Source organism: Phyllobates terribilis, unplaced genomic scaffold, assembly GCF_046119375.1.
Source record: "Phyllobates terribilis strain yellow unplaced genomic scaffold, ASM4611937v1 Scaffold_98__1_contigs__length_5973952, whole genome shotgun sequence".
NCBI classification, from domain to species: domain Eukaryota; kingdom Metazoa; phylum Chordata; class Amphibia; order Anura; family Dendrobatidae; genus Phyllobates; species Phyllobates terribilis.
The window spans coordinates 2262871-2283535 of record NW_027362858.1 but is presented as its reverse complement, the minus strand read 5'-3'; the positions used below and the strand labels follow the sequence as shown (position 1 = coordinate 2283535).

General features: G+C 45.3%; 1 protein-coding gene across 1 annotated transcript; it reads left to right on the top strand.

Moving 5' to 3' along the window:
• The first annotated feature begins 763 nt into the window (after positions 1-763).
• On the top strand, positions 764-20382 carry LOC141198625 (uncharacterized). The gene is made up of 8 exons (XM_073663062.1): positions 764-845; positions 5003-5099; positions 14473-14622; positions 14752-14928; positions 15012-15135; positions 15219-15316; positions 15515-15605; positions 19167-20382. The coding sequence occupies exons 4-8, from the start codon at positions 14857-14859 to the stop codon at positions 20090-20092; spliced, it is 1311 nt and encodes a 436-aa protein (XP_073519163.1). The 5' UTR covers positions 764-845; positions 5003-5099; positions 14473-14622; positions 14752-14856; the 3' UTR covers positions 20093-20382.
• Positions 20383-20665: the final 283 nt, after the last annotated feature.

The window sequence follows — 20665 nt, the reverse complement described above, 5'->3', positions numbered from 1 at the left end:
CTCCGCTCCGTACACACGCGGCTCCGCTCCGTACACCTCGTACACACGCGGCTCTGCTCCATACACACGCGGCTCCGCTCCGTACGCCTCGTACACACACGGCTCTGCTCCGTACACCTCGTACACACGCGGCTCTGCTCCGCACACCTCGTACACACGCGGCTCTGCTCCGTACACCTCGTACACACGCGGCTCTGCTCCGTACACCTCGTACATGCGCGGCTCTGCTCCGTACACCTCGTACACACACGGCTCCGCTCCGTACACCTCGTACACACGCGGTTCCGCTCCGTACATCTCGTACACACGCGGCTCCGCTCCGTACACCTCGTACACACGGCTCTGCTCTGTACACTTCGTACACACGCGGCTCTGCTCCGTACGCCTCGTACACACGCGGCTCTGCTCCGTACACCTCGTACACACGCGGCTCTGCTCCGTACACCTCGTACACACGCGGCTCTGCTCCGTACACCTCGTACACACGCGGCTCCGCTCCGTACACCTCGTACACACGCGGCTCCGCTCCGTACACCTCGTACACACGCGGCTCCGCTCCGTACACCTCGTACACGCGCGGCTCCGCTCCGTACACCTCGTACACACACGGCTCCGCTCCGTACACCTCGTACACACACGGCTCTGCTACATCCACACTGTAAACCCCTCCTGACCCCACACATAAACTTCAGCTCATCCAGCACCATGACAACCAGCACAGCAGAGTCCTGCATCCACTGAGGCCCCTGATCATGTGACCCCTGACTCCTCCCCTCCTGTGACCTCATCACAGCTCCTGTGCGCACAGAGCAGCCATATATGTGGTGGCGGCTCTGCAGGTGGAGGTATGTGGAGACCCCATTACTGGGCGCAGGGGGCATTAACCCCTTCAGAACGGAGGCTCTTTTGGGGTCTTGTGTTGCCCCTTTATAAGAATCATAAGGTTTTTGTTCTGTTTCCTGTAATAGATACATACGACCCAACTATGGAGACAGGAAGGGAGGAAACGTATTGTTCTCATAGTACAGGACCCCTTTACTGGCCCCACAGTGTAATGCCCCCATTATGCCCCTTATGCAGGATGTATGATGCCCCCACACAGTGTAATGCCCCCATTATGCCCCTTATGCAGGATGTATGATGCCCCCCACACAGTGTAATGCCCCAACACAGTGTAATGCCCCCATTATGCCCCTTATGCAGGATGTATGATGCCCCCCCACACAGTGTAATGCCCCCATTATGCCCCTTATGCAGGATGTATGATGCCCCCCACACAGTGTAATGCCCCCATTATGCTCCTTATGCAGGATGTATGATGCCCCCATTATGCCTCTTATGCAGGATGTATGATGCCCCCCACAGTGTAATGCCCCCATTATGCCCCTTATGCAGGATGTATGATGCCCCCCACAGTGTAATGCCCCCATTATGCCCCTTATGCAGTATGTATGATGCCCCCATTATGCCCCTTATGCAGGATGTATGATGCCCACACAGTGTAATGCCCCCCTTATGCAGGATGTATGATGCCCCCACACCATGTAATACCACCATTATACCCTTTATGCAGTATGTATGATGCCCCCACAGTGTAATGCCCCCTCATTATGCTCCTTATGCAGGATGTATGATGCCCCCACACAGTGTAGTGCCCCAATTATGCCCCTTATGCAGGATGTATGATGCCCCCACACAGTGTAATGCCCCCATTATGCCCCTTATGCAGGATGTATGATGCCCCCACACAGTGTAATGCCCCCATTATGCCCCTTGTGCAGGATGTATGATGCCCCCACACAGTGTAATGCCCCCATTATACCCCTTATGCAGGATGTATGATGCCCCCACACAGTATAATGCCCCCATTATGCCCCTGTAATCAGGTGACTGGATACAACGCACAGACATACACAATGTGGGAGTAACAAATATAATTATTTATGTCCCTGATATGGGGGAAATGTTATAACTATAGCAACCGTGAATAATGCAGAACAGGGAGATTACAAGGTGAAATCTAGAATATCAGATATACAATGAATTCTCCAGCTCACTCTAACTGTAATCACAGCCTCTGACCGTATGTTACTTTAGCTATTGACAAGGGTGATGGTCCCGACAAATAAATATATATATATTTACACACACACACGTTCATTTTTTTCTCAGTAAAGTACACTCTAACCCCATCTTGACTGAAAGAAATGTAGAAATTTTTGCAAATTTATTAAAAAAGAAAAACTGAAATATCACATGGTCATAAGTATTCAGACCCTTTTCTCAGTATTGAGTAGAAGCACCCTTTTGAGCTAGTACAGCCGTGACTCTTCTTGGGATTGATGCAACAAGTTTTTCACACCTGGATTTGGGGATCCTCTGCCATTCTTCCTTGCAGATCCGCTCCAGTTTCGTCAGGTTGGATGGTGAATGTTGGTGGACAGCCATTTTCAGGTCTCTCCAGAGATGCTCAAATGGGTTTAGGTCAGGGCTCTGGCTGGGCCAGTCAAGAATGGTCGCAGAGTTGTTCTGAAGCCACTGCTTTGTTGTTTTAGCTGTGTGCTTAGGGTCATTGTCTTGTTGGAAAGTGAACCTTCGGCCAAGTCTGAGGTCCAGAGCACTCTGGAAGAGGTTTTCATCCAGAATATCTCTGTATTTGGCCGCATGCATGTTTCCTTCAATTGCAACCAGTCGTCCTGTCCCTGCAGCTGAAAAACACCCCCATAGCATGATGCTGCCACCACCATGTTTCACTGTTGGGATTGTATTGGGCAGGTGATGAGCAGTGCCTGGTTTTCTCCACACATACCTCTTAGAATTATCACCAAAAAGTTCTATCTTAGTCTCAGACCAGAGAATCTTATTTCTCATAGTCTGGCAGTCCTTCATGTGTTTTTGAGCAAACTCTATGCAGGCTTTCATATGTCTTACACTGAGGAGAGGATCCGTCGGGCCACTCTGCCATAAAGGCCCGACTGGTGGAGGGCTGCATTGATAGACTTTGTGGAACTTTTTCCCATCTCCCTACTGCATCTCTGGAACTCGGCACAGTGATCTTGGGGTTCTTCTTTACCTCTCTCACCAAGGCTCAGTTTGGCTGGATGGCAAGGTCTAGGAAGACTTCTGGTGGTCCCAAACTTCTTCCATTTAGGGAATATGGAGGCCACTGTGCTCTTAGGAACCTTGAGTATTGCATAAATTCTTTTGTAACCTTGGCCAGGTCTGTGCCTTGCCACAATTCTGTCTCTGAGCTCCTTGGGCAGTTCCTTTGAGCTCATGATTCTCATTTGGTCTGACATGCACTGTGAGGTCTTATATAGACAGGTGTGTGCCTTTCCAAATCAAGTCCTATCAGTTTAATTAAACACTGCTGGACTCCAATGAAGGAGTAGAACCATCTCAAGGAGGATCACAAGGAAATGGACAGCATGTGACTTAAATATGATTTTCTGAGCAAAGGGTCTGAATACTTATGACCATGTCATATTTCAGTTTTTCTTTTTTAATAAATTTGCAAAAATTTCTACATTTTTGGGTTTTTTTTCAGTCAAGATGGGGTGAAGAGTGTACTTTAATGAGAAAAAAAATAAACTTTTTAGAATTTACCAAATAGCTGCAATGAAACAAAGAGTGAAAAATTTAAAGGGGTCTGAATACTTTCTGTACCCACTGTATATAATATTTTCCCAGCGGGGGTTTCCGGTTCTTCCCCATAGGATGCAAGTCCTCCTGACAAAGTTTATCAAGGCTCGCTGGGCCGCCATCACTTCAACCAGCCTTGCCCTGCTTGTTGTAGTAGCCTGGACCAACCCCTGTAGCATACGTCAGTGCTGGAAGCCGCAGCCTGGCTCACTTGCGCCTCCCACTCTTCACTGTAGCCGTATACTCCCGAGAGGAATCTCTTCGCGGATCTTCGGTGCTTATCCAACTGTGGGCATACCCGAAGTACTGGGGTCTAGTTCTCTGGCCTTGACTGGCGTAGCTGCGACTTCGGCTCTTGATCGGCGCAGGTCTGGTTCTTGGGCTTTAGCTAGCATAGACTGGATTCTGGGACTCATCTGGCACCGGCCGGGTTCTGCTACCCGGCGCACCACAACGCGCTGCCTTGGGTTTTACCACGGCCTGGTTCCTCAGCTTCAGATTCCCCTGCACATATCGTGCTCGATTCTTTGCTTGGCAACAAATCTGCTACCATTTTGGGGAGCTGGCCTTTTATGTCAAGAAACTGGATCATCAAAGTCACCTTACCTGGTGAACCATCTAGACTCCTTCCTGAAACTCGATCTCTTCCAATTGGTTCTGGAGGGTTCCGCTTGGACGACAGATGGCAGTCTTCTTCTACAAATGCTGCACAACACTGAGGATTTTCTCTTTTTATGGCGCACAATCTTACACTTCTTATGCAGTATGTATGATGCCCCTCACACAGTATAATGTTCCTACAGTACTGCCATCTCTCATACAAAAGATAATATTTCAACAGTTCCACCATCCTCCGCACACACAGTATAATGTTTCCACTGTACCACCATCCCTCACACACATTATAATATTCCCACTGTACCACCATTCCCACCACACACAGTATAATGTTCCCACAGTACTAGCATTCCCCTAGCACAAAGTTTAATGTTCCCACAATACCACCATCCTTTCATGCACATTATAATGTTTCCAGAGGACTGCCATCCCCCACTAACAGTGTAATGTTCCCACAGTACTGCCACCTCCCCACACACAGTAAAATTTTCCCACAGTACTGCCTCCTACATACACAAAATGGTACTATCTACCCCATGGCTAATTAATAAATACTTACTTAGCCCCATTTTTGTTGCAGATGCTAATAAACCCAGGACCTATGAGATATTTACGTATTACCAAATTACCGTAGGGGTAAATAAACCCTAATTAAAGGATTAAAAGCAATAAAACATTAATTATCTTTAAAAGTGGTAGATCAATTCAAAATTTCGCCATATTATCTCCACTATGACTGCAGGAAGAAAGAGCAAGAAGCTGTTAAGATTTTGGACATAGAAGTGGCCAATTTATTGGTACCTATTGGACCTATGGTGCTAAAGCAAAGGCTTTAAAAGGTAAGTGACTCCATTTTTTATTGCATTATAACTAGTGTTGAGCGATACCTTCCGATATCGGGAAATATCGGATCGGATTGGATCGGACCGATACCCAAAAAGTATCGGATATCGCCGATTCCGATACCGGAAACCAATGCAAGTCAATGGGACAGAAATATCGGAATGAAAATAAACCCTTTCTTTCCTTGTAGGTTAATTCTACATGAAGGAAAACAACTAAGAATAATGTAGAATGTATTGGGGGAGGTTGGGGAGACAATAAAGGCATAGAGGTTTAGCCCAATCAAATGGAATAGCAGGAATTAATATTTTTTTTTAAGACGTTCTGAGTTACGGAAATATTGACTATGTTAAGTATTTTTATATTTTGTCAGATATTTATGTTTCACTACTTCCATGCTCTTCACCTTCTTTTTTACTTCTCCCACACTTTCTCCTTCATCATCCTCAGCATCAGCATCTTTTTCATCAACTTCTTCATCTTCTTCTTCACCTTCTTTTTATTATTCTTTTTTTTTACATTCTTCATATTCTTCTTATTCAACTATTATTCTTCTTCATATTCTACTTCTTCATCTTCATCATATTCTTATTTGTGACAGGCATTCCTGTAGTTATCTATAAAAGTTTGAACATTACACCTTTCGTTCTGCTTGTCACAAAAGATTTACAACAGGATTTGTCCGCGTTCAGTTTGGCCTGCAGCAGCAGGTCTTTTCCAGGGGCACCACGAGGAGGAACGGACTCACCCCCATACACTGCTTAGTCATCTTCTGCTTATAATTTCGATATTATCTTTTCCTCTGATTTTTAGTCTTATGCTTAATGTTCTTCCGCTTTTTGTTCTGCAGCTTCTTGTACTTCTGCTTCTTGGTTTTCTGTCTCTTGTTCTTCTGTATCTTGGTGGTTGTCTTCTTCTTCTTTGTCCTCTTGTTCAACTTCTTCAGGGTCATCTTCTTGGTCTTCTTCGGGGTAGTCTTCAGGGTCGTCGTCTTCGGGGTCCTCGTCTTCAGGGTCGTCTTCTTCGGGGTGGTCTTCAGGGTCGTCGTCTTCTGGGTCCTCGTCTTCTTCGGGGTCGTCTTCAGGGTCGTCTTCGGGGTCCTTGTCTTCTTCGGGTTGGTCTTCGGGGTCCTCGTCTTCGGGGTCCTCGTCTTCGGGGTCCTCGTCTTCTTCGGGGAGGTCTTCAGGGTCCTCGTCAGGGAGATCCAGAGTGATTACCAAGAACCATTTCAAAAAGCTTGAACTTGGAAATGTAGCAGAAGGTACAAGAAGGCTGAGGAACTACCGAGGACCAGCTGACGGTACTGGAACCCGGATGGGTAGTAGAAGGTACAAGAGCAAATGGAACTAACGAGGACCAGCTGACGGTACTGGAACCCGGATGGGTAGCAGAAGGTACAAGAGCCAATGGAACTACCGAAGACCAGCTGACGGTACTGGAACTCGGTTACTAAGCCGGAGGTACTTGTGCCAGAAAGCACTACCAAGGACCAGCAGACGTTGGTGGAACTTGGATACCGAGAAGGAGGCACCTAAGCCAAAGGCACTGCCGAGAACCAACTGACGGTACTGGAACCCGGATGGGTAGTAGAAGGTACCAAAGCAAATGGAACTAACGAGGACCAGCTGACGGTACTGGAACCCGGATGGGTAGCAGAAGGTACAAGAGCCAATGGAACTTCCGAAGACCAGCTGACGGTACTGGAACTCTGTTACTAAGCAGGAGGTACCTGTGCCAGAAAGCACTACCAAGGACCAGCAGACGTTGGTGAAACTTGGATACCGAGAAGGAGGCACCTAAGCCAAAGGCACTGCCGAGAACCAGCTGACGGTACTGGAACCCGGATGAGTAGCAGAAGGTACCCATGTAAAAAAAAGTTTCAAGGCCGCGAGCTGGCCGCAGTTACCAAAACCCACAGTCCTACAGGGGGTGCTTGTCCTATTGGCACTATGGAACCAGCCTTCATTGCCAGATCCCGCAACCCACATAGGAGTCACCTAAACTGCAGGCACCATAGAGTCGGCTAACCCGACCGCAACAGGACAACGCATTGGAGGCAAAGTGACGTTGACACTACCCAGAAACAGCTGGCGTGCTGGAACCAGGATGGGCAGGAGGGAGTACCCGTGCCGAAGACACTGCTGGGAAACAGCTGGCGGTGCTGGAACCCAGGGTAAATACTAAAAACAGAGTGGAGCCAGAGGCGTAATTGGAGCAACTTTAAAATCTGTAGTAGTGTGAATGTGGACAGAGCAGGAGAAATTGCCGGACACACAGCTAGGGATCAGCTGACGTTACTGAACCCCAATAACACTGGAGCAAGCGTTGACTGTGCAGACGGCACTTCTGAGCAGCAACTAGCGGTATTGGAGCCCAGGGTAAATACTAAAAACAGAGGAGCGAGAGGTGTAATTGGAGCAAGTTTTAAATCAGTAGTACAGTGGATGTGGACAAAGCAGGAGAATTTGCCGGACACACAGCTGGGGATCAGCTGACGTTACTGAACCCCAATAACACTGGAGCAAGCGTTGACTGTGCAGACGGCACTTCTGAGCAGCAACTAGCGGTATTGGAGCCCAGGGTAAATACTAAAAACCGAGGAGCCAGAGGTGTAATTGGAGCAAGTTTTAAATCAGTAGTACAGTGAATGTGGACAAAGCAGGAGAAATTGCCGTCCGCACAGCAGGGGAACAGCTGACGTTACTGAACCCCAATAACACGGCAGCAAGTGTTGACTGTGCAGACGGCACTTCTGAGCGCCAACTGGCGGTGTTGGAGCTCAGGGATTACAGTTCAGGTGGTAGAAACATGAACACAACAGGAGACCTGGATACTGTTGCCAACCAATTATTTATTCTGGAAAAGGACTGGCAAATTCATGAGAGATCCAGGCCTTGTTCATTTTGAGAAAAGTAAGCCGGTCAACTTTATCGGACGATAGTCGCATGCGACGGTCTGTTAGTACACCACCTGCGGCACTAAAGACGCGTTCCGATAATACACTAGCAGCAGGGCAAGCTAGCACCTCCAATGCATACTGACTAAGCTCTGGCCATGTATTCAGCTTACAGACCCAAAACTTGAAGGGAGAAGAGCCGTCTGGGAGTACACTGAGAGGGCAAGACATGTAGTCTGTCACCATCTGACGGAAACGTTGCCTCCTGCTGACTGGAGCCGTCTATGATGGTGTAGACATTTGTGGAGGTGGGGACACAAAACTTTGCCACATTTGGGCCATACTGGTCTTGCCTTGTGCTGAGGCGCTGCTTCTGCTCCCTCTTTGTGCAGAGCTTCCTCCACTGCCTCGACGCACTGAGCTGCTTTGTAAAGCACTAGCAGCACTGCTCTCGGTTGGAATGGAGAACATGATGGAATGCACCAGTGCGTCTTGGTACTCCCGCATTTTACGCTCCCGGTTCAACAGTGTTATGAGGCTTTGTAAGTTGTCCCGGTAGCGAGGATCTAGGAGGGTGGACACCCAATAATCAGCCGTGTTGAGAATGTGGGCGATGCGGCGGTCGTTTCTCAGGCACTGCAGCATGAAATTAACCATGTGCTGCAGACTGCCAACTGGCCAAGAAACGCTGTCCCCTGCTTGAGGCATGATCTCTGCCTGCTCTGCATCACCCCACCCCCGCTCTAGATACTGACTACTAGAGCATTGTGTACCTCCCTCCTCTGGACAGATGTCTTCCTCATCCATTGACTCCTCCTCATCCTCCTCACAAAGTGTCCCCTGCCTAGGTCTTTGTGAGGAACCACGTTGCGCAGACTGTAGAGAATCAGATGGCATTTGTGACTCCTCATCCTCCACCTCTTCCAAAACCTTGTCCCTTAGTGCTTGCAGTGTTTTTTCAAGCAGGCAGATAAGGGGGATAGTCATGCTGACTAGTGCATCATCTGCACTCGCCATCCGCGTGGAATAATCGAAGGCACGCAAAACGTGGCAAATGTCCTTCATAGAGGCCCACTCAGTGGTGGTGAAGTGTGAACGGCGCGCACTGCGACTTGTTTGCGCCTGCTGCAGCTGGTATTCCATTACTGCTGCCTGCTGCTCACACAACCTCTCCAACATATGTAACGTTGAATTCCACCTGGTGGGTAGGTCACATATGATGCGATGTTCCGGAAGACGTAATCGGCGCTGCAGAGCTGCAATGCGTGATCTTGCGTTGCTGGAACGCCGCAAGTGAGCGCACTCTATGCGGACCTTGTGAAGCAGTGCATCAAGATCCGGATAGTCCCTCAAAAAACTCTGCACGACCAAGTTGAGCACAGGTGCCAGACATGGGATGTGAGTGAGGTTGCCTAGGCCCAGAGCTGCCACCAGATTTCGGCCATTGTCACACACTACCATGCCTGGCTGGAGATTCGCTGGCACAAACCACACGTCGCTGTGCTGCTTGATGGCATTCCAAAGCTCCTGCGCTGTGTGGCTTCGATTCCCAAAAAAAATTAATTTTAATACGGCCTGTTGACGTTTGGCCACGGCTGTGCTCATATCGGTCATCATAACAGGTAACCGTTCACGGGTCGATGTGGAGGTAGACCGTGATGGCTCCTGCAGCGCTGATTCAGAGGAACTGGAGTATGAGGAGGAGTCAATGTGTACAGACTGGATTCCTGCAATCCTTGGAGTTGGCAGAACACGTACAGCGCCACTCTCAAGATCTGTACCCGGCTCCACAACATTTACCCAATGGGCAGTGAGGGAAAGGTATCGTCCCTGTCCATGCTTACTGGTCCATGCATCGGTGGTCAGGTGGACCTTGCTACTGACGGCATTTTGTAGCGCATGTTTAATTTCTCCCTCCACATGATGTTGCAGGGCAGGGACGGCTTGCCTGCTGAAATAAAAGCGGCTGGGTACGTTGTATTGTGGGACTGCCAATGCCATAAAGTTACGGAAGGTGTCAGTCTCCACCAGCCTGAATGATAGCATTTCAAGGGCCAGTAGTTTAGCAATGCTAGCATTCAGAGCCTGTGCTCGGGGGTGGTTTGCCGAGTATGAGCGCCTTTTCTCCCATGCCTGTGCTAACGATGGCTGTAGACTGGCCTGGGAGTGTGAGGATGACTGGGAAAGTGGTGCTGTGGGTGGAATTACACTGTGTCTCTGTACAACAGTGCCAGAGATTCTTCCATGGCGATCCTGTGAGGAAGCCGAACCAGCTGTGTGTGAGCTGGAGGAAGAGGCTACAACACGAGCTGAAGAGGTGGTAGGTGGCGCTGTAGGTTGGCCTAGGTCTTCAGTGTGTTTTTGTAACCACCATGTGCTTGGTCCGCACATGTTTCCACATATTTGTGGTATTGAGGTTGCTGACACTTTTCCCTCTTTTCACCTTCTGATTACACAGCTTGCATTTGACAAAGCAAATGTCATCTGCAACTGTGTCAAAAAAGGACCAGGCACTGCAAGTCTTGGGAGCGCCCGCTTTGGATTTTGGAAGAGCCATGCTCCTAATGGGTGCCTAAGTGGAGGCTACAGGCAACCAAGTCTGCCCCCTCCCTCTCCCTCCTTTTTGGGCTGTTCGGGGAATCTCTTCCTCAGAGCTGCTCCCACCACCTTCCTGTCCCTCACACCATGATGGGTCAAGGACCTCATCATCTACACCACCCTTTTCAAACAACTGCTTCTCCTGGGTAGTCTCGACAGCACAGTACACACCAGAAAGTGGCACCTGAGTCTCATCATCAGATGCGTACTGAGGTGTGCTGCTGACCATAGGCACTGGCCCACCCGCCTCTTCAGATTCAGAGAGACAAAACGGTTGCGCATCACTGCATACTACCTCTTCTTCAAATTCTCGAATTCTGCTTGGCTGGCTCCCTCTTTACAAGCCAAGAGATTCAGAGAACAGAAGTAGAGATGGCTCCTGTCCAGGGCTCTCTGACTGCCTGGGCAATTTGGCAGGTGGTGAAGAGACAGATGGGTGCTCTTCAGTGCTCAGGACCTGAGAGGATCTGGAACTAATTGAAGTCGATGCGTTAGCTGCCATCCATCCGACAACTGCTTCAATTTGGTCCTCCAGTGGGGTTCGGCTAGCTCCTACAAAGCTGCGCATAAAGGACTGTTCCCTGGTAAAACTGGGGGATGCTGAGTCACTGGTGCCCGCAGCAGGCACAGAATCCCCACGTCTTCTCCTTGCAGGCACAGAATCCTCACGTCCTCTCCCTGCAGAAACTCCATGCCCACGACCACATGCCTTACTCCCTGCTTTCTTCATCTTAGTACTTTTCTGCCTATCTTTATCTGTGTACCAAGGGCTTAGTGTGCTTATTCCTGAACAGCTGCTAACAGGTATAAGAAACACTAATTTTATAAAGTGTGGACTAGACTTTAATAAGAGCTAATGTGGCCTACACAACTGTAAAGTTGAGTGTTTGGTGAACTTTATTTAGGTTTTTTTTTGTCACAAAAAGACACTGGATGTGCCCAAAGATGTAATACCGATAGTATCACAAACTTTTTGTAGCTATTACAATGTAGGAAGGTAACCTACAATGCAATAGATGAGGCTACAAACAATAGGCTAATACTAATCTGGCTGGGGCTGCAGGGCACAATGCTGCAGAAAGGCTCCTCTATCTTCTCCTATATAGTGTGTTTGGAACCAATGTAGCTGAATACGGATGGAACCACCACACTAATGGGAGATATCAGGAAAAATTATGAATTGGCAAAAAAGGACAATGTATGAGGCAGTGACACACACTGAGTGCACTACAACCAGACGTGGCTGAAGCACACACTACAGGGTGAGCTGCACTCACACACACAGACCTTGCAGACAGCGGTGAACAGCACAGAGAACTGTGCACTAGCGCTGCAAGGCACAGCGATTTATAAAGTAGCTTGGGTAAAGCAGAATAGACCAAATAGGTAGCTAAAACTATCCCTCAGAACAACAGCGTCCTATCCCTAACTGAATTCACAGCAGAGTGAGCTCAAAATGGCGGCGGCGGCTTTTATAGTGCATCATGACATCATTTCAGCAGCCAATCACAGCCATGCCATTAGTTAAGATGCCTACATGCCTAACAGGATGTGCCCACACTTCTTAGGATCCTCATTGGCTGAATAAAATGAAAATGGCTCATTGCATTATGGGAACTTCCGATTCCGGTATACGATATTGCAAAAGTATCGGAATTCCGATACCGCGAATATTGGCCGATACCCGATATTTCAGTATCGGAATGCTCAACACTAATTATAACCCCAGCCCCCTGAGGAAGCCAGTCATCGAATGAACATAGAGAGTACTACTGAGAAGTTGTACCGATGGACCTCAGCCAGTGAGGTCCTGACAAATCAACTGGGAGCATAGAGTAGCTCTCAGGGGCCGTAGTGACACAAGGGATGATGGGCCTTCCCATAATGGTTTGCTGGACTGTTGTGGCTTGTAACAAAAGTTATATACTGCTACATGTAACCAGAAAGTTCCGGACTGCTTCTTCTGCATTATGCATTAATACGTTGCATTCAGTCACGCAGTTAAATCTGCATGTGTTCATTGAACAATGCGGATTTACCAAATCTAATACTTTCTATTGTGGAAATTTCTGTTTGCGGAGACTAGTGTCTCCACAACAGAAATTAACATGCTGTGGCTCGTAAACCCACACCACCGGTGAGTTTACGCAACGTCAAATAGAAGCACCTTGGGCATGGGATTTCTATAAATCCCATCTACTGTGCTTGTAATGTGGAATGTAGCGTTTTATACGCAGCACAGGTGAGCTGCATCCAAAACTCTGCTATTCCTGATCGTGGGCACGTACCCTTGGACATTGTTCTTCCTCATTCATCTCCACATCATCTGGTCCAGACTTGCAGAATCAGGAGATATGAGTTCTCTATATACATATTTACTTCCTTTTGAGGTTGGGGGGTCCACTTATAGCTATTGTTGTTATGGACGTGACTTACCTAACATTGCGCAGTGAATCTGTTTTCACTATAGTGACTGATATTTCTTGTTGATAAAACTGTAATATTTTTTTCACTTTAAACCTTTTTTTAAACAACACTGATTAGTGCGATCATACAACATACAAGCCTCTGATCGCTCCGGTGATGCACTGTACTACTGTAGTGCCGTGTATTATCCCTGCCTGTCAGTGTAATACTAACGACTCCATACACATGAGATAAGTGTTGCCTAAATGGTCATTTGGCAGATGGCTATCTCTCCCGACTCCCCCATACACACAAATATTCCAGCTTTCCTGTGGTCTGTATGAGAGAGTCGCCTCCAGACTCCTCTAGTGGAGGATTATCTACAGGAAGAACAAACGAAATAGCCTCTGAAATTCAGGATGCCAGATCCTTCTCTGCCCTGACATTATATGTTGGTAGGCCCCAAATACATTGTATAGTCGACTAAACCCCACTGAAATCAGTGCTTTAATGCAACTTTAGTCTAATGTGTTTGGGGGTGTTAAAAGGTAACTTATTACTATTGAGTACTTGGGTGAGGAGGGGAATTGAGCCGAACTTTGTCAAACCTTCATAGATGCCATGTTTCCTTTTGACAGCAGCAAGTGGTTAAACTGCCAAGGTTTCTGTTGCAGCCGCACTTGTGCCATCCCTGCGGTGTACATCTATGTTCTGGTGCCCAAAAGAGTTATTTTTTTAAAAAAACAAATGTTTAACTTCTTAAGAAATAACAATGGGCCTAATACGTTTTGCAAGTTTCTTTCTTTTTACAAGAATTGTTGGTGCCAGTTTTCTTTTGAAACATTTTAATATCTGATTTTTTTTCTGGTGTATTTCTTGTAATATAGGAAAGCCTAAGGCCATAAATAAACCCCATAAAAAACTGTATATGGAGACTTTGGTATCAAATAATTTCTGTCCGCGGTGTTTGTGCAAACAAAAAAGCTTTTATAAAAGCCTCAAACTTCTGTGTGTGAATCAGTGATGAGATCCAACATGGTAGAGCCCGGGGAAGACGGAGAACATTCATATAGACGGCTGGTGGTGATGTAGTCAGTGACAGACTTTGGCCAAAAATGTTTCTAGAGCTGTAGTAGAAATGAATATGTCGTCCTCACCATGAAATAATTATTTCTCATGTCACGTGTAATGAATATCTCCTGCAGTATTACTAATGCTGATTCCAGTGTCAGTAAATGAGACGACAATTAGTGTTATGGAAGATGAGTCTATGAGAAACATATTCAACTGGAGAGGAAGAAACTGCTTGCTGTCTGTGGCCTAAAATATATAGGTTTTATTAGTAGATGTAAAGAAGAAAACTGAATACTGTAAAATAATAAATCTCCTCAAATGTTTCCCTTATTATCTCCAGTAATTGTATTATTACACAGGATTTTTATGTTACATTGTCTCATCTTCTTATTCAGGTTTCTACAATATCGGATCCTCTCAGTGAAGATCTTCTAGATAAGAGAATTTTCCTGATTTACCCATCAAAGATGGATATGGACAGAGACAAGATGGCGGAGAGGATATTACACCTCACCCTAGACATCCTCTTCCGTCTTACTGGAGAGGTGAGAGATTCTGATGACGTCACATTACATCATTCTTATCTATGGGAATAACAGATGGACAGAACTGGATAGGTGAGGACTCTGGAAATGTCTGTAGTGAGATTTATTAATGAGTTTCTCCATTACCAGGATTACATAGTAGTGAAGACCTCTAGTGAGCGCTGTCAGGACCCTGTGTCTTAGGGATGGGGAAGACCCCTGAGCCCAATCACAGGGCCTCCACCTTACACCCTGATGCATGAGGACATCAATGACCAGAAGATCCTAGAACTCACCTACAAGATGATTGAGCTGCTGACTGGAGAGGTGACACTGCTGGGAATTCTGGGACATTATACAGTAATGCTATGAAGGGATCGGGGGGATGACGGTATCATTGTATGTGTCAGGTTCCTATAAGGTGTCAGAATGTCGCTGTCTATTTCTCCATGGAGGAGTGGGAGTATTTAGAAGGACACAAAGATCTGTACAAGGACGTCATGATGGAGGTTCCCCAGTGCCTCACATCGCCAGGTAATAAACAGGACTAAATACACATGGCCTATAATTATCTGTATATAAAGGATGAATTCAGTCCCTGTATGTGTTTCCTCCAGATCGATCCAGTAAGAGGACAACACCAGAGAGATGTCCCCATCCTCTTCTTTCACAAGACTGTAAACAGGAAGACCCCAATGTTCCTCAGGATCATCAGGTAGATGGAGAGAAGGTGTCATGAGATCTCCCCTATGATGTGTAGACGGCTGTGAAGGTCTTGTGCTCAGTCTTGTTTTATCCACCAGGATTATATGTTTTATATTTCTGTAATGAGAACGGTTGAGATGGCAGGATTAAAGCTGATCATAGATGGGACTTCTCCATCTGTCTGTGACTTTTACAATATTTGTTTCAGGGTGAAGATCTGACCCATATTAATACTACAGAGACATATGTGAGAGGTGATGAGCGGTGTAAAGAGGAGATTCCTACATATGACTACCCAGGTGAGTAGTAACCACTAAATGCAGAGAAGTCAGAGTCTTCTCAGTCACCAGCTGTGGCTGCTCTATTGATAGTGCAGTCCGGTAGTATCACAATCGTGTGATCACCATTTTGCCGCTAGAGCATAACATTCTCCTCCATCCGAAAACGTTCAAATTACTTTGTGAATTGGGAAAGACCTTTTCTAGAGAACTTACAACCTGGAGGATCCACCTACCCCCTGGGATTAGGAGACGCTGTCCGTTACCTGCCCAGATCTGTAACAAAGCCAAATGACCGCGTACGTAGAATGTGCTGACACGTTAGAAAATCACTTGAAGAAAAATATTATGCTGGGCCTGTAAGAGAAAGCGGAGGGTAATGATGGTGTTGGCTTCCTAGATCCCTGATATCTTATTGGATGAATCTACCTTCTCTCCCTTCTGTGCTGCTGAATGTGCTCATATGGTTCCTACAAGACCAGGTCCAGTCTTTCTGGACAAACTTCGCTTTTATGATCAACATTAAATGTGCAGTGAGGCCAAGTGTGAATTTCTGTACAATAACAACAGAGTTTCCCTTTATCTTGACTTTTCAAACCAATTAACTTCAAACAGGATCGTGCTAAACTACATAAAAACATTACACCTGTGCCATGATATATCTCTAAGCTGTGCTTGGCTGAAGGCTGTAATATACATATATTCACGCCTGCAGAAGATTTGTTGGCATGGCTCGAGCCCTGGTTTCATGGATTCACTCCACATCATAAATTCCATTATGTTTTCAATCCTAAGGAATTCAGATTACTGCACAATCTCTCCTGAAATGGGGAGCTGTCACGAAAACACCAATTGGTCAGACCTTGCAGCTCTCTGGTGCCCCCTTATCCTGCTGATCAAACACGGTATTGACCGAGGATAAGCACGGGCTCAGCTGCTCTAATTTATGTCGACTATTGCGGCACGTGATGTGACAGGACGTATATATATACCACCAGTTCCTTCCAGGAATGTATATATACCTCCGACCAGCCACCCTCAAACCACAATATCACATAAATACTGGTATACTGCCACCACCAATCGCTTAACAGGTGGATCGGGTACCCATTAGGTAACGTGAATTAGCGGGTCCTCGACATAGGACAAGAAGAACGAAGCTGGTAAATAATAATGATTTACTCCCGAAAGTGGGCAGTATTTACAAAAGATATACAAGATATTATAAAAGAGACAATGTACATATATGCATAAACAGTTATTAAAATAAAAGGGATAAGTAATAGCAAAACCTGTGCCACGTGGTGATGGTCTCAGATTCTGTGGGGGGGGACGGCTCCCCGGAAATTAGATGCGATTCTTCCACGCAGCGTGGTGTGCATGCATCTGACGTCCCGGGGCAAGAATGACTTAAAAAATGGCCGTTCTGGTTTTTAGTAAAGGAGCCAAAACATTAGGAGACACCCATGGTGCTTACCTCACACGGGGGCTCGGGTTTGTGAACCCACCCAGCTGCAGAAGACCTAAAACTCCTTCAGATTTCATATCTTGGTCTGGGGGGGTCCCACATCCAAGATGGAGACATCATGTTTGCCCTCAACACTATTCATGAAGATGGATATCAAATATGAAATCTCTATGATGCTCAGAAGCTCAGAACCCATTTCTCGGGCTTCCGGTGGTCTCCTAGTCACGAAAACCACACCATCACAATTGGAAAAAGTTGACGATCTCAAAAATGTGGTCCCTGTGTTTGTGACAGTCATGGGCATTATTAAAATCGACATTAAACGTTTGTACAGCTAAACAATAGGATTGGAGGGAAAAATCCAGGGTATACCAGTGCTTTTTCTGAGCTGAGGCTTTATGACGCTCTTAAAAATTCCTGAGGTTTGGAGGAAAAGCAACAGTGACTTCTATGTAAAACTCTTACAAATGGACAGGGGGGGTGGAGATTTGAGACAGCTCTCATTTTTTAAAACTATGACCAAAAATACATTTTGCCTGACAGGAGCACTAATACTTTCTCTACTCTTCTCATCAGGACTCATAGTAGCTCCAATGGTCCACCATAAATGACTGCAATTCCGGTTTAGTGTTGTAGTTCTCCCCTGATACATATATTGTTGTTGGGGATGTAACATATCTTTTATTCTGTCTTTTTTTACAGGTTCATTTTGTATGATAGTTTGAGTGTGGTGGAATCGGCCTGACTCACTTATGTGACTCTGTAACTCCCTCGTTGTCTTTAAAAGAAGGTCTCCATTATGTCTTCCCAATGCCCGAGGTCTAAATTTAAGACACCTCAGCTCTGCACTATTATGAAAAGTTCTCTTTAAATGTCTAATATTTCTTCTTGAAACTCATCTGACAGAAAATATTGTCCCTTACGATAGTTTAGATTGCTAAGAGCCACCGAGCCCCATACTCTTAATTACCCCAGAGAGGTTTCACCGCTAGTTACTTATTTTTAACTGATGGAGACTGTTGAGTTTGATCATTTCAGTAGATGTGTTATTGTCTATAGTCACAGTTTTTGACTTCAGTGATCCTCTGATTTAACCACTTCCCGCAGCCAGTTTTATGTTTCTAGTCAGGCTCCATTTTCAAATCTGACATGTGTCACTTTATGTGGAGATAACTTTGGAATTCTTCACAAAGGATAATAGGAAACAAATGGACCTTACAAATTATTTTCCAACTTCTCTTGAATTTGACAATACCCTATATACAGCTGTACACTACTGTCTGGGCACATGGCAGGTTAAGAAGGGAAGGAGCGACATTTAGCTATTAGGAATGCAGATCTTGCTGGAATAGTTCCCAGACACAATGTATTGGGGGCACTGTATGAACTGTATGGTCACCTGGCAGCTCAAAAGATGGCCACCACGAACAGGCTTGGTGCTATATAATCCATTTATCACCAGAGGAGATGGGACACACCATTTACAGATGCCTTAATATAATAAAATGACAGAAAACCAGAGCAGTAGAAATCACCATAAAGTAACTTCATTTTGAAAATTATAACCCTCAGTGAATTAACTATTGGTGCAGTGAATATTTTGACTCCACAATCACTTTCCAGAAATTAGCACGCAGTGGATGTTGGAGAGTGAAAATTACACATGTGCCATTTTATTACCCAACACATAGTGCCCAGATTGTGCTCCAGCAGACACACACTGTAGATTAAGTGGGTTCTTCTCACTATAGTAATGCCAAATACATGGTTGCTAAATATTGTTTAGGCACACTTCAAGGCTTAGAAGGAAGGGGGAGATTTGACTTTGGGAGACCGGATTTTGCTGCATTGGTTTATGGATGAGAAGACGTTTTTATTGATATTATTTTTGTCTACATAACATTGTTTGATGGCTTCTTATTCCATATTTTGGAGACAGAATGAACAAACAGTTCAACATCACGCTCTACTGGTTCATCCTATGAGGTTTTCACGTTTCACTGTCATTCTGTCAATAACTTGCCATTTCTACAGACATTTAAGTAGAAATGTTCAAAAATATAAATTCAAGGATATTTCATTCAAAATTATTAATTGTTTTTTTTTCTTGGCAGATGACTGTACCAGGAGATCGGAGGGACAGGAGATTTTTAAATTGAATGATCTTGAGATCTTACAGGATACAATTGAAGTGAATGCCATTTCTCCGGATATACCATCATCCCTTCAAAGCAAAGATCTATCATCTAAGCCTATGGAACAGGTCCTGTCTTCTGATTCATTACCGACTATGAAGGAAAAAAATCAAAATAAAAAAATAAGCATTAAAAAACGAACTGCTCCTAAAGGAAAGAGGTCATTTTCACGTTCAGAAAATGGAAATAGTTTTACCCTCGAAAAATCTATTCTTAAGCATCAAAAAATACACACAGCAGACAATAGATTGCTTTGTTCCAAATGTGGCAGAAGTTTTAACCAGAAATCAGATTTTGTTGCGCACCAGCGAACTCACACAGCGGAGAAGCGTTTTTCATGTTCAGAATGTGGCAAATGTTTTAACCGGAAATCCACTTTGGTTGATCACCAGAGAACTCACACAGGAGAGAAGCCTTTTTCATGTTCAGAATGTGGCAAATGTTTTAACCAGAAATCAGCTTTGATTAAGCACCAGAGAACCCACACAGGGGAGAAGCCTTTTTCATGTTCAGAATGTGGGAAATGTTTTAACCGGAAATCCACTTTGGTTGATCACCAGAGAACTCACACAGGAGAGAAGCCTTTTTCATGTTCAGAATGTGGCAAATGTTTTAACCAGAAATCAGCTTTGATTAAGCACCAGAGAACCCACACAGGGGAGAAGCCTTTTTCGTGTTCAGAATGTGGGAAATGTTTTAACCATAAATCAGATTTGGTTAGTCACCAGAGAACCCACACAGGGGAGAACCCTTTTTCGTGTTCAGAATGTGGGAAAGGTTTTAACCAGAAATCAGCTTTGGATAGACACATGAGAACTCACACAGGGGAGAAGCCTTTTTCCTAATCTTTTTTTTTTTAATCCAATAAATTTTTATAGTTATTTTTTTATTAGTTTTTTTTTACAAACCAAGAAACCAGTACATACAGTAATAAAATAACATACCATAGAGATGACATACATGCATCTCTCCTATATATCCTTTCAGCTTGCCCATTACCGTCTGATAACTTGCAGTCACTATATCTTACAATTAACATTCCACATTCTTGAAATTTCTTATATAACCATAATATTGTAATAAACATTATAATCCTATACACTTCTAGGTGTGCTATATTACTGTTAAATATGAATTATGGATGCAAACCGCGTGCATTTTGAAGCTTTTTTTTTTAAGCTTTTTTCACTGTTTTCAGAACATTAACAGTAAGAACATGGAAGAGTCCAGGAGCCATTTGGTGAGCTGCATATCCTGCTACATGTTCACAGACTTGCCAGTGGAAAAGCCAAACTTCACATGCCAGAAATGCAAGCTTGTGTCCCTGTTGGAGGAAAAGTTGCGAAATCTAGAAGAGAGGTTAACTACCTTGAAAATCATTAAGGAAGGTGAAGAGTTCTTAGACAGAGCAGAATTAT

Excerpts from the sequence above, each read along its gene's own strand:
- LOC141198625 (XM_073663062.1), top strand. The coding sequence starts at position 14,857 with ATGCATGAGGACATCAATGACCAGAAGATCCTAGAACTCACCTACAAG. Across the intron at positions 15,317-15,514 it reads ATGTTCCTCAGGATCATCAG|GGTGAAGATCTGACCCATAT; the intron begins GTAGATGGAGAG and ends TATTTGTTTCAG. Across the intron at positions 15,606-19,166 it reads TCCTACATATGACTACCCAG|ATGACTGTACCAGGAGATCG; the intron begins GTGAGTAGTAAC and ends TTTTCTTGGCAG.